Source organism: Diadema antillarum, unplaced genomic scaffold (assembly GCF_040938485.1).
Source record: "Diadema antillarum isolate AM-2024a unplaced genomic scaffold, OU_Dant_1.0 seq00001241_RagTag, whole genome shotgun sequence".
Classification (NCBI taxonomy): Eukaryota; Metazoa; Echinodermata; class Echinoidea; order Diadematoida; family Diadematidae; genus Diadema; species Diadema antillarum.
In genome coordinates this window covers 148046-163068 of record NW_027272028.1, presented here as the reverse complement: position 1 = coordinate 163068, position 15023 = coordinate 148046, and the positions used below count along the sequence as shown (strand labels likewise).

At 38.2% G+C, this 15023-nt stretch overlaps 1 protein-coding gene across 1 annotated transcript in view; it reads right to left on the bottom strand.

The window, feature by feature from the left end:
- Positions 1–11374, bottom strand: part of LOC139745208 (bis(5'-adenosyl)-triphosphatase-like) — a 64932-nt gene extending 53558 nt beyond the window's left edge. Inside the window, exons 1-4 of the mRNA XM_071655615.1 lie at positions 11241–11374; positions 7035–7154; positions 4532–4677; positions 2848–2877 (exon numbers count right to left, since the gene is read on the bottom strand). Coding sequence (XP_071511716.1) covers positions 2848–2877; positions 4532–4677; positions 7035–7140 — 282 coding nt within the window. The 5' untranslated portion in view covers positions 7141–7154; positions 11241–11374. The remainder of the gene's footprint in view (positions 1–2847; positions 2878–4531; positions 4678–7034; positions 7155–11240) is intronic.
- Between the last annotated feature and the right edge of the window lie 3649 nt (positions 11375–15023).

The window sequence follows — 15023 nt, the reverse complement described above, 5'->3', positions numbered from 1 at the left end:
ATGCATTAATTGCATCCAGTACCTACATGTACACCCCACCCCATTTCTCCACCCCTCTAAAAGATATAGCCAACAGATTGTTATGTCACCCTTCAATCACCAGCCTGCTTCAGTTTATGCTAATTAAACTAGTTTCCTTTCAGAGAGATCGCTCATCAAGTTCACTAATTCAATTCCTGAATTTGCCTCTTTTTCTGTTTTGCCATTTATCTTATGTTTACAAAATGTGTAGAAGATGTACCGTGCTGTACAAAGATCGTCGCAGCTACAAATATAACTTTGTCCCGAATTAATGATATGATGACAGTTTCACAGAGTCTAAAGGGTTACGACTGTCCGCAAACATATTATTCATCATGTATTGTGATGGAACAAGAGATCATGGCCGTGCATCACTCCTGGATTTAAGGGCCAGATGAGGAAATATCTCTCTGGATGCGATTAATTACTGCCATAGAGGCATGACTCAGACTGCCCAACAAAGTAGCACAGTTTTGCCCTACTGACAGCTGCACGATACCCCATTACAAGTCACAGTGGCAACTGCCCAACCAATGTGGATTGAAAATAACCCTTTGTAACACAGTGCTTCCAAAAGAGACAAAACCTAATTTCAAGGATGAATCTTATTGCATGACTTAAAAAACAACAACAAAACAAGTGAAAGACCACAAACACATGCACATGTTGCCCCCTTACCCCCCCCCCCCCCCCCCGAGACTTTGATTTCTTCAACCTTTCAAAGACCTTTCAAATGTTACCAATTACCACGTGCCTAAGCATCATATGGGGCCCCATTTAAAACAACCATCATATGGCAGCTTCTGGTATATAAACAAATACTAGGGGCAACAGACATTTAGTTTCCACGATTACTGGTCATTGCAAACATATTTGTTATTGCTTTTTGGTAGGTTATAATTATTTTTCAATGCCAAATATGCACCTAAATATTACTGAAGTAACGAAATAAGACTTTTTGTTTGGAAAGAATGCTGGGCAAAGGGTACTAATATCATAAAGAGCCCTCCTTTCTTCACCCACCAAGACACTTCGTCACGACCTACGATTGGTTTTGACAGTTCTGGACCAAGGAGGATGTTCAGAAGACTATCATTCCTTTCACATGTGGTGATGGCACAAGAGATAACCGTGCATTACTCCATTAGTGACCTGCCCCCACGCCCCAGTGGAGTATAGTCCCAATTTAAACTTACTGACATCTTCTCAACATATTGATGAGTCCTGCCAAGTTTGGCTAGAATAATAATATACTAGTACATTTTGAAGATGATCAAGATAACATACATTTTCTTTGTTGAATGCACCCCTACAAATCCTGACATCCCTTCACCCCACTGAGGACGAGTCCCGAGTATACTCGGGCAAGTATCTATGGGAAATGTGCGTTGTAACAAAATCAGCCCGTTCTCAACGAGTCAAGGATGTTACGGCCAATCCAATTTGTTCATACACTGAGATATTTGAATATATGTGACAAAAACTTGCCTCTAGCATTTCTGGATCATGGATTAGAAACAAAAAATAAAAAACTTATGTTTTGTTTCATTTTTGTACATATTTGTTTGTTTGTTTCTTTTGGGTTGTTGTTGTCGTATCCTATCTCCAGGCTCCTTCTGGGCAACAAAAAATGACCTATTTGAGATCCAAATAGCTCTTGGATGATGCTTCAATACCAAGATTGAAAACTATTTGCATAGTTAGGCATCACAGGTACCAAAATTGAGTCACTGTTGGACCACATGTGAATTTTCATACTATAACCACCAGTTCACTTATAATTTCCCATTAACAATTCCTTTTCATATCTTAATTTTGGACTTTTTTAAAAACAATCCCTTATTTTGTTCATTTTTCCTTGGAACTCTGCTCAATGCCCTTCAAAGGTCACAGTCTTAATTTGGACAATGCAAGATCTCCCTCTCCTATCAATGATTTCTTTTTTAATTCTAGGCTAAAATATGTATTCAGATGATTCAATATAAAATATGAAATGGGGAAAAATAGAAAGTTATGTATGACACACACAGTGGCCTCTGTATGATGCACACCACTTAACAGATACCAGATGGCGGGTAATCTAAATGATCTAGAAATTTAGAAGTGCATTGAAAAAGCCGTAAATCATGACCAGTGTACTCATTTTGCCCTCCAACAGGTAGCCTTCATTGTGTGTTCACCCTCCACAATATCACAAAACTATACCATACTTGGCACAGGGTCTACTGAATTAGACTGCCAGCATTCTAGCTCAAAACCCTTTCGTCTGACAACTGATTCTATGTTCCATTTTATACATTGTCATGTTTCTTTGGTTTTCTTGCAGAAAACAGCCTGCATTAGAACAGATCAGCATCATGATATGCAATACCCTTCCAGGCTATTCTGCTGTCTTACAAATAATCTAGATTTGATATTCATGAGATAATGGCAAAGAAAATATCACAGTGTTTTTCCTGAATATGATATGAATATTAATATAAAGTTCATTGTCTGATAAAACATATTTAGATAAGGTTAAATGTGCCTTCATTTTCATTCAGATATATTGTATAATCCGAGTTTTGGACTGCAGACAAGTACTCTAACAAATCATAGTAGGAAACATTTCCATTTCATAAAGGTTGACTTTTTTAACAGTGCTATGAGGTACTGTATTGTCTCATTGCAGACGAGATTAACGATTGACAAGAAGACACAAAAAAAAGGACCATATCACCTGTTCAAGTATCTCTACATAGAAGGGCGATGCTCCCAAGTGGCTCACTCATAGACCTATTACAGAACCTACTCATAGACCTACTACAGAACCTATAGTGAACTTACCCATACTGTTTGTCCAGCATCAGGGCCATCCTGTACGGAACAACAGCACATCAATATTTTTTTCATGATAAACCTTCAAAATAAAACTCAAAATTTCAAAGTAACAATAATTTGTTGTAATTCTATTAGTTCATGCAACTTGCTCTTTCTAACAGTACTTTCAATTTCACTCTGTTCGTCTACATATATTTTTCTCTTTTTCCTTTTTTTTTTTTGGAAGGGGGGTAAGAGAAGGGATCAAATTTGAATGGAATACAATGAACATCAAATATTAAAAAACAATACTGACGAATATTACTAGACATGCAGCTTTTATTTTTTCTGACAATAATCTACTGGTTTGTACAAATAAGTGCTTTTTCTATAGAAGATATTTTGAGATCTTTCAGATGACTTGATGAAAACCACAATAAACGAACAATAGCATTACAGCTTGCACTAACATAAAATAGTATAATCTGTAAACATATACACAGAGTTGGCATTTTAATATATCCCACCCAGGAAGCCTTTAATCTCATAGGATATTAACAAGATCAGTGCATGTTAGCTGAACAGATTAAATAGAATGGGATGCCAATATATATCACTTCTGACAATGATATATACTTGGGTAAAAAATAAAAATAAAATAAATAACGGCAAAAATGTCAAGGGCATTGATCATCATTCATGGGCTTCAAAATTTAGAATGACCTTCCCACCTCATGACCTTAAAAATGTCCCTGCATTCACCTCAATATATGGAAATAAATTCCCTCATTTTGCCAGCTACCAGGTAGATCTCTGCCCTTGTTCAGTATAATTATATTGCAGTGTTATATTTTTTGTTGTTGTAAATTTGAAAATTTTTATTCGAGTCAGCCATAATATCAATTCTGCTAAATTAACAACTTCTGAAAATATCGTCTCTCAGAACACAAATGGATTTTCTCTTCCATCTCCAAGGTGGAAACTCACTAGGTTTTCTCTTGGAAAGTGACAATACTTCTTTTCCATTCTATCAATGTGGTTCTTGCAAAATTGTCTTACAAGCCCCAATGGTGATATATCATACTCACAAAACATACGACGTAAACAGGATATATGTACATGTGTCTGCATCTCTTTAGTCATTGTTAAAGTGAATAGCCCTTCCCAGCATCAGAGTGCCTTAATAGATGCTTGCAAAGTACCTTTTTAGTCAATTTTCCTATACTAAATTTGAATGGAATCTTGATTTGCACAAATTGAAATGTTTCTGTGTTTGTGAAACAAACTCAACTCTCTGGCAGTCACCATATATTCTACAAAATAACCTTATTCAAAACAAATTGGACAAGGATCATCAAAAATCAGTTTCCCTGATGCACAATATAATGCATTGTCCACAAATCCACACAAACTTCTGTATAATATACATTTGTATGCCGGATATTTTGCAAGGTTTTTCCTTTTTACAGATTTCATGAGTAGGGTGCTATACGCGAATTTAAAACACATGAAAATATCAACTCTGATCCCAGTGACGTGCAAACATACATTTATCTGTTCAGTACTCTGTATCAAACAATCACAAATTTAACCACTCATGAAATTGTTGAGAAGTCCCGATTCACCAAAAAAAAAATAAAAATAAATAAAAATTGTCTCACTAAATACATGGCATACACAGTATATTAGTACTGGTACTCAAAGCACTGACCTGCATTGCTATTGACATTGATGATGCCTTAAATGCACTTTCAATGACCTTTGACACTGTCTGAGTGCTCTGGAAAAGGTCAGCGACCTCATCGCACGTCATATCGTGGAATCTCTCCACTGGCCTGAGTGGAGACACCAAGACATCTGGTGTCAGAGGACAGGTTAAGGAAAACAAGAATCATCATCACCCCATTGCCAACAATACATCACATCATCTCACCCAGGCTGATGAACTACAGCATCTGACTGGATTTGGGGCTAAAAATCTGTGACTCTGACTTTTGATGTGAAATCCATCTAATCTCCATCATCCTTATCAATCATGCATACATGGGAACTATCACCTCCAGCTGAAAATGCACTCAGTCACAGAGGTTTCACATTATCTTTCTATACTCCTATAACGCTTTCTAGCAAGGAGTGTTTCTGCTGCAGTGACATCGTCCTGATGCTTGCAAACTTCCTTATAATTGGCTTCCCTTCTACATGCGTACTTGACATTTTCCATACATAATACCACAAAGCTCTGTATGTGTGTCCAACATGTGATTATAAACACACTCTAAAAGATCGGAAAAAGGGAAGGTGCAAACATGCATTGTCAGCTGGGTGTAGATGCAAGTGTGTCCAAAACGTTGGTATTCATTTACGTATTGATTACATAATACCCTTTCGCAATTATCTGGGTTACGCTATGTAATGCGGAGTATATAAATGTGTATGCTTTTGTGGGTGTATGAAAATATGTGATGCATGTGCCAAAGTTTTTTGCCAAAGGGAGGTGTATGCTGTATGTCGAGTGTCTTCAAGAGTGTAATCGTATCAGTTTCTATCTGCATTTATGAATGTTTTAATGTCCGACGGTTTTTAATGTTATATCTGTGTTTTGGAAACAGAGTTGTGAAACGAATAAGCAATATTACAATGTTATCATTAACTATACCTGTTCTGTAATGTAAGATGTCAATGCCACTTTTTTTTTTTCCTTTTCTCTCTCTCTTCAAGTTTGCTATTTTTTCTTTCTCTCATTATACTGGCCAAGTTTATAGTCGCCTACTTGAATGTGTTTGTTCATATTTAAAGGTATAACCCTGTGAATGCATATATATAATAATGCGTGTGTGAACGCTAGCGTATGCTTTTACGCATGCGTGCGAGCGTGTGTCAAGCCCCTAGTATGTGTTCATGTGCACTAGTCCACATCATGAGTACAAACACACTCTAAAAGAGCGGAAAAGGGGAAGGTTCAAAATGCATCGTCAGCTTGGGTGTAGATGCAAGTGTGTCCATAACGCCGGTAGTCGTTTACGTATCTATTACATGATACCCTTTCGCAAAATATTTGGATTACGATATATGCAATGCGGAGTATATTATGTGTATGCTTGTGTGGGTGTATGAGAATATGTGATGCATGTGCCAAAGTTTTTGCCAAAGGGAGGTGTACGCTGTATGTGACGGGTAAAAATGTCGAGTGCGTTCAAGAGTGTAATTGTATCTGTTTTTATTTGTATTACATAAATGTTTTAATGTCTGACAGTTTTTAATGTTTAGCTGTGTTTTGGAAATTGAGTTGTGAAATGAATGAGCAATGCTACAATGTTATCATATAATTATATCTGTTCTGTAATGTAAGTTTTTTTTTTTCATAAGCAATTTATATGTGATATTGTTAATGTTATGTTGTATTACTGTGTAAACTACCTCAATTCAGCCTTGTTAGGCTGCTATGGTAGTTGTTTTTCAAACCATGAATAAATAAATGAATAAATAAATAAATATAAAAACCAAAGGGGGAAAGTGTTTCCACTGCCTTTCAATTTTGAAACTTTTTGGATGGAATGTAACACTGACATATACATTTGTTTTTTTCTTTTTTCATTAAAGGGGAAATCCAGTCCAAATATAAGTTAGTCTGATAAGAAAGAGTAAAATATTACGAGTTCAACAGTATAAATTTGATAGAAATCGGATGAAAAATAAGGAAGTTATGACATTTTGAAGTTTCGCTACTTTGGGGGGAAACAGTTCTTGAGCGGTCAATATGAATATGCAAAAGTGAGCATGTCATTTCCTCACAACTTACCATATAGTTTGTACATAAAATTTCCCATTTTTCATTCAAACACAATTATGCCCAAGGCTCAAATCCTCATATTATCTAACTGATCACTATTCTGCAGTTATCCAACCAGGAATAACATCATGTTTAAACATTGAGTTTTCATCATTTCTTTTTTTTGTAAAGGATCAATGGAAAATTGTGAGGGTATGACATGGTTTGCTCACTCATTTGCATATTCATACCCACTGTACAAGAACTGTTTTGGAGAAATCATCAAAACTTCAAAATTTCATAACTTCCTTATTTTTCATCCGATTTCAGTCACCTTTTTACCGTTGTACTCGTAAAATTTTACTCTTTTTTATCAGACTAACTTATATTTGGAATGGATTTCCTCTTTAAACATGTGAGAAAAAAACAAAACAGAAAAGGATACGACCAGGCACCACTGGTTTACGATTCACGAAGGCAAATGAGAGGCGTGATCGAAAGAAGACAACTGATGACTTTATAACATGCTGCCCAAAAGTGTAGGTGGCCATGGTGTACACTTGATCTGCAATCAAAGCAAATAGAGAAATATGCATATAAATGAAAATGTAATGTGTCTATCAATATTCATATCAAGAGAATGCCCAGTTTTGATTGGCACAAGCTTATCTAAATGCTTTACCAAGAACTACCAAAAACATTGTGTCACACATACATCATAATGTGCCACTATCTTGTAAGTTTGAAATTTTTATTTCTCAAATATAGTGTACATTATACTCTCACTGATATTGCAAACTACACAATACCCCCCCAAAAAAGGGAACTAAAGAATGTCATTCCATAAAACAATCCCACACAAGTTGTGTAAACATATTTTGTTGTCATATCAGTTACCTCATCCATTGTCACATTTGCAGGAGTTATCAGCTTCACAGAACTAGTCCATATCTCCTTAGTTTTAATGCTACAAACACTAATAATCTCATACACATATGTACACTTACATCCATTTCAATATGAAAGCATTAACTGTTCTTCTCATACTATACATGAACTGAATTGCACTTGAACACTGTTAGTTTCAGCATCTTCTACATCACATCCTCATCTTTAAATAGATGTAGCAGTGTTTCCCTACAGGTAAATATCCATGTTGCAATATCTAAGCATATCAAACTCTAACAATCCACAGTTGAAAGTCTAAGAAACAACAACAACACATCCAACTGCACCAACTATTAGAACATTATACTCAGAAAGTTCAATTTTTAATCAGCAACAAAATTCATCATTTCCTTGGTGGTGTCAACTCCTGATGGTTACAGGGATAGTATAGTTTTGGCTGAGATGGGGGATTCAGATTTTATTTTGTGTGTGTGTGTGAGATAATTAGAAACCACTTATGAAATATGAAAGAGTATACAATTCTATGAGATGTTTAAAGTTTATTTGATGAAAACAGGTTTTGAAATGGTTGAGATTTCCAAAAACAAAGTAAAACAAAGCGGTCCTAATAAAAGGTGGGTCCCACCTCTTATTGCCAAGATTCCTGCTTTTTCTTAAATCTTCTGCAACCTGCATGCTGTTGTTTGTGAGAGAGAACTCTGACCTTCTGAACTGTTCAGGTAATTATTTGTGCATTGATATAGATAGAGATACAGTCAACCTTCCTTAAGTTGACCTTGCATAAGTCAAATAATTGCCTGAGTCTAAGGTCTTTTCAAGTCCTCTTTTCTTCATATTCTATTGATTTTAATCCCTCATAAGTCAAATTTTCTCCAAGTCAAAGCTATTTTATTTCTTCTGTCCAAATCTATTTGACTTTGGCAAGGTTGACTGTACGTGATAAAGCCATGCTGTAAAGGTATCTTGATCACTGAACATAATGCAATGGCAGTGGTGCACTCAGTTAAGGCAGGGAGGGGTTGGGACTACTGCCTACAATAATGCTAATAATGCTAAATGGATTACAATGACCATCACTTGCTAGCAGACATCTACAAAGCCATCTTGTAATGCTGTATTGCATCTGCTATGATCTGGTGGATATAATGACTGGCATCAATACCTTCAGAAATCAACATCATCTGCAAAGGGGCACGATTCCAGCCTCAGAACACCATTTTGCACCAATCAGATGTAAAAATATCTCCTCTTTCTTGTTCCCCAGAATTGCCAGTGACTGGAACCACCTAGCTAGACCAGCAGACCCAGCTGACTCAACCAAACTTGTGGTATTCAAGTCCTTCTTGAGGAAGATGTAACTGCAGCTCATATTCATAGTAAAATGGCATAAATTTACTCGTGAAATTGGCTCCACCACTGCCTGTCTGTACTATTGATAATGTTAAAGGGATAGTACAGTATTGGTGGAGATGAGAATTGGGCTTTTAACTTTTTGCGAGATACCAAGAAAACACTTATGATATAGTACAGATCATACCATTTTAAGAGGAATTCAAAGTTTATTTGATGAAAATCGGGTGTGGAATGAATGAAACATCCAAAAACAAAGTAAAACAAAGCGATCGTAATAAAGTGTGGGTCCCACACTTTATCAGAATCGCTCTTCTTTGGATATCTCAGCCATTTCAAAACCAATTTTCATCAAATAAACGTTGAATTCCTCATAGAATTACATGCTCTTTCATAAATTATTTCTGAAATTAGGTCTCAACCAAAACTGTACGATCCCTTTAATATAAGGTGGCCTTCCTGCTACACTCCTGAATTCAGCCCTACGAACGAACACTGTGTGGCATTCACTGTTCATAAGCACAGTGCCAGTGGTGAGGCTTTCTTCTACAGAAGTACAGTAGGGTAAAACCCCCAGTATTCGGTCATTTAAGCTTTTCTGCAATATTTTTTACACTAAAATACTCCATACCATCATATCTACAGCAATGTATGTGAAATATATCAAGTTTCTTTGATCTCAATTTTCATTTTGTTAAATATCTCACAGAATTGCACAAAATCCCAAAATATATCACCTTGAAAATCCCCCAGAATACGGTCACCGCAACCAGTATTCAGTCACGCGATGTGCGCGTTCAAAGTCAATGCGTGTTCACGCTGGGATCATGGCAGCTGAAAAATGCGCCGCGCGCACACCTTGTTGGCGCAAAATTACATCGGGGATGTGGCGGCGCCCGTTGGTGACCGAATACTGGGGAATCGGCACTTGCATTCAACCCTTGTACATTGAGTCACTGCATCGGCACGTATGGAAATTTTGTTTTTCTTTTGCGTTTTTGACGATACCATCACACTCCAAGCTTGCGATAAGCAAAAAATCCCGTACAAGAATGGCGTATTTCTCGATTTTTAGCGCTTTTTCGGCGACCCGTACTCTTAAAACTGGGCTTAATCCACGCGCTTTGGGAAAGTCGCGACAATTCTGCACTTTAGACGGTGAAATTTGGAATTGTAGACGGATTTTTGGAGGGGACATAAGGGACTTTCCTGTTTTGAACGATTATGCAAGTATGTGAATTGATGTGATTTGCGTGTGTTTTGACTGCAGAACTTACTGGCTGGTGATTCGTGATAAATGACCGAATACCGGTATGTGACCGAATACTGGTACTCTTACCCTAGAGCTTGTGAATGCAGCCCCACCACTTGCCCACTAAACGGCATTCACGAATGAATGATGGTATTAACAATGGCAGGGCCAATTTCCACAGCATAGTATCTTGCACCCTTCGGTAAGACTTCCATATGTATGTACCCCCGCTATGCGTTATGTATAAGTAACATGAATAAGTTTAGGTGGCATGGCTTTGGGATTAGGATTATTTTAGAGTTTACTCAGTTTAGGACTAGGGTTAGGGTTAGAGAGTTAGGGTAACATTGATCTCCATGTCCTAGGGAAATGCGGACTTCAGAGGAAGCTCATACAATGTAGGTGTATAGTGGGGGTACATATGGAAGTCTTTACCATCCTTCCTTAAGCTTTATTCCATTCCCCCCCCCCCCCTTGGCTTTGTTCTTTCTTTCCTTTCTCCCTTTTATTATGTTATTCTCAGTCTCAGATTCGGAAGGACTTCCTACGTCCCTCGACTAATTTTGCCTCAGATCAAGAAATTATGGATTTCACTTGCATTCCATTGTAGATCTAGGATATCTAGAACCTATAAATTTAGGCCTAATGTTCGACTAGAATCTATATAGAAATAGACCTAGAACTATATTTAAACTATATGTTGTAAATAAATGACACTAATGTTAGACCTACTTTGTGAAAATGACTAGCGGAACAAACAAAATAATGGCTGCACACATTCTATTTCTAGACAGAAAGATCCGTCTGTCCGGAGGGGTCTTTTATATTACAATTATTTCTAATATTATACGGAGGGGATCTGTGAAGCCAGACGCAGTCTCCGCGGAACATTCCCCGACGGCCAGATACAGACTGATCTTTCGGTCAACACACGCTCACATCCAACACACACTAAACTATATAGAAGTATAGACTAGTAATACTAATAATTTACTCATAGTATGATACACGTTGGTCGTTGTACACTCGTGTTGAGTCGTGACTCGTAAAGACGTAGTACACAAAGTAGCCCGACAAGCAAGCTGCATGCAGAATTACAGAAGAAGATAAACAACAGTTTGTCAAAACAATTAGCTTTACCGTTGCTGACGTCGAAAGGAGCAAATTGCCCTAGAGAAGAAAATTTCAGAATAAGGAGAAATAAAACCACAGAATCCCACTGAAACTACTGCTGGCGGTAGCCGTAGCGTAGCCTGCTGCAGTACACTACTGTACAAGCGTCAACAAAGTACAAGCGTCAACAAAGTACAATGGGCGCAGACATGTTAGGCTCGTGTATCTTATTTCTTTTAATTGATTATATTTTTTTATCAAAATTATCCTTAAAGGAAAATGCTTACCTATTAATTATAATTTACAATTTTTATCTATTATAAAATTAATTATACTACTTTCATACTTTCTCAAATTATTTTATTTCAGTATCTGGTGAGGATGACTCTCAAAGCTGTATACGCTGCTGCCCTCTGGTGTTATGTCTGAAGCACAGAAATACAGTCAATCCTGTCTATAGTGGCCACCCAAGGGAAACAACAAAAGTGGCCACAATAGACAGGGTGGTGGCCATTTTTAATGTCAATACAAATTACTTGCATTTTATAATAGCAGAAAACAACAACAACCAGTAAATAAGTTTGCATGTGCAGCTATTTTTGGGATTTGTGTTGTATACAATTCACTTCATTTTATTCTTCTTCTTTTTTTTGGCCTTCTTCTGTTCTTTTGATTAAAAAAAAAAAAAAAAAAAAAAAAAACATTTTGGGCCTGAGGAACTGCTCTGGTTCGTACCGGTTTGCATGAACGGGGTTCACGGGTGCCGAGTTCTATGGAGATTGATAATACAATTGTGTGAAACTTACGTAAACAACAAACAGTACCCAGACAAGTACATGTACCATATTATTCTTATTCAAAGGGACTTACCTAACTTAAATTAGTCGGCATTTTTGTAAAGTTCGAAGATGTTATTGGAAGTTGTCTTTGCCTTTGTAGCATCTATCCAGGGTGGCATTACTGAAGCCTAGATCTATAGTCAAGTTAGTGGTAAGACGGCTTTTCGTGGCAAAGAGTTACACTGTATTTGCCAATCTTCTTCTTCTGATTAAGTCTGCCTCCTTCGTGAAGATTCTTGCAGACTGATTGATTCTTGCAATCGTGTCTGTGTGATTGTGACTGAGCTAGGACTCGGTAAAATTCACGCAATGAACGTAAAATACATCGCATCTATGGCTGATTTAACGGTTCAGCTAATTTTTTGTGCCCGCTATACGCAGGTAGTTATTCATCACCACGTGATACAAAGTAAGTGGCCGCAGCTGGCCGCGATAGGCAGGTTGCCGCTATAATTATAAAGAGTCCATAATACTGCAATTTCGTGCGGGGGATTTCTCAGTGGCCACTATAGGCAGGTGGCCTCTATATAGAGAGGTGGCCGCTAAGACAGGTTTGACTGTGCGTGCACTTTGAGCCGTAATAAATGAAGAAGCAACATCAATGACGATGAGCAGCAAAAGAAAGTTTTCGCGTTCGGCTTGTGCACTTCGTGTGTGAATGGAATTTGTATAGAGACAATATTATGCAACATTATACTACTAGTATTAAACAAGCAAAATATCTGCTTTTTGCAGCGCTAGTTTTCTGATAATGCGAAATGCACAAATTTCCACTTCTTAAAGAGTCCATAATACTGCAATTTCGTGCGGGGGATTTCTCAGTGGCCACTGTAGGCAGGTGGCCTCTATATAGAGAGGTGGCCGCTAAAGCCCAGCTCACACCTTTGCGGTTTTAGCTGCGTATAGTTGCGTCAGTCGAACGCAGCCTTAAAGCAGCCTAACGCAGCACTCCGTGGCAAAATATTTTGTAACAGTCACATTGTTGCGTTGTAGCTCGTATATTTTGTACAAAATGGTTGCCTACGGTTGCCTTAGTTTGCTTTTCACCTCGCTCCAGCTCGCTTTTGCTCGTAACAGTACGATTCAGTACGGAGATTGCTCGCCCCGTTGCGCGTGTACCTCGTTCGCCACTCGTTCGTTGCTCGCTGGTATCTCGCACTAGCTCGTAGCATCTCGCACTAGCTCGCTAGCAGCTCGTATGAACTCGCTTCTCCTCGTTTCACTGCTCATCCACTCGACTGTTACTCGTTCCGGCTCGATCCGCTGCGTATCAGTTCGCCCTGCTGCGTTATAAGCTCGTAGGGAGCTTCACTGGTATATAATTTTTTACATTTTACAGTTACGGGGGGGGGGGGGGGGGGGCACAAGGACTTTTTGGTTCAAATTCTTCAAAAAGCACTAAATTTGGTACACGTGTTGCCAGAACCATACTATTTCAATTTTTGATGGGCTCCAAGAAGGGCGCCCTGAGGCCATAATTGCCAAATCCAATATGGCCGCCATCTGAAATTCAAAAGTCATTTTCCATTGTTTAAAAAGGTAAACATTTCACAATAATTTTCAAAATCTGTATCATAGGTTTTCTGGGTCATAGAATGAAATCGAGTCTGAATGTTGTTTTCATGGTCTGAAGCCAACTTTTCCTTATAGGGTCAGGACATTATTTTCACCACAGGTTATTTCAAAATGGCTTGCCTATACGGTCACTATAACAGGAATGACAACCTTGCTCATTACCTGCAGTTGTTGAGAACTGAACAGAGCATATTACTGTGTTAAAAAAATTACTTTTCAGCAATATACATTGTGTGGTAATACAATTTTGAGAAAAAAAAAGATTTTCCACAAAACCTACAATAACAGCGGGAAACTCAGTTTGAGGTGTTTTAAAAACTGATATGTTTGAATCTGATGTTGCTGAAAGCACGCAATTATTCCAAAAGCTTCATGATTTGGTAAGCATATTGTGTTTCTAAGTCAACTAAGTGAATTTTAATTAAATCTAACTAGATTTTGTATGAACAGATGTATACGCAGTCATAGCGAGCTAAAGCGAGCAGCATCGAACAGGATCGAGGAGGAACGAGGTAAGGCGAGGATGAACGAGGGGGAGCGAGCGACGGACGAGCTAGATTCGCAATGAAGCGAGTTACATCCGCAACGGTCCTTGCTAATGCGAGCAGAGTACTAGGAGTAGAGTGAGGTGATGCGAGGTAAAGCGAGGTAACGCGAACTAAAGCGAGGTAAGTCGAGGTGAAGCGAGCAGGTATCGTAACCATACGCAGTGAAACGCAGTTCAAAGTAAAGCTGCGTTGGCCTGCGTTAAGCAGCTCGTTGTCGCTCGCCCTTGCTCGTCCTTGCTCGCTCTAGCTGGTTGTTCCTCGTCTTAGCTCGTATGAATTTTGATCTTGCGTTCAGTTGCGGATGTTTGAAAAAATTTCAGACTAGCGAGCTAGAACGCAAAGCCTCTGAGTTAGTCTGCGTATTAACCTCGTATTAGCTCGTTTCATTGCGTAGTGCTGCGTTGGGCTGCGTTAGACTGCGTTCGGGCAATACGCAGCTGAACGCAAGCTCGAAACGCAAAGGTGTGAGCTAGGCTTTAGACAGGTTTGACTGTATGTGCACTTTGAGCCGTAATAAATGAAGAAGCAACATCAATGACGATGAGCAGCAAAAGAAAGTTTTCGCGTTCGGCTTGTGCACTTCGTGTGTGAATGGAATTTGTATAGAGACAATATTATGCAACATTATACTACTAGTATCAAACAAGCAAAATATCTGCTTTTTGCAGCGCTAGTTTTCTGATAATGCGAAATGCACAAATTTCCACTTCTTAAAGAGTCTCAAGCACTTGGACAAAACATAATGCACGCACGCACCCACTCGCCTATGAAACACAAGCAGGGATGCCAAGTTAAAAAAAAAAATATGAGTGAGATTTTCATGACTCGGCATCTCGGCATGCGAATGT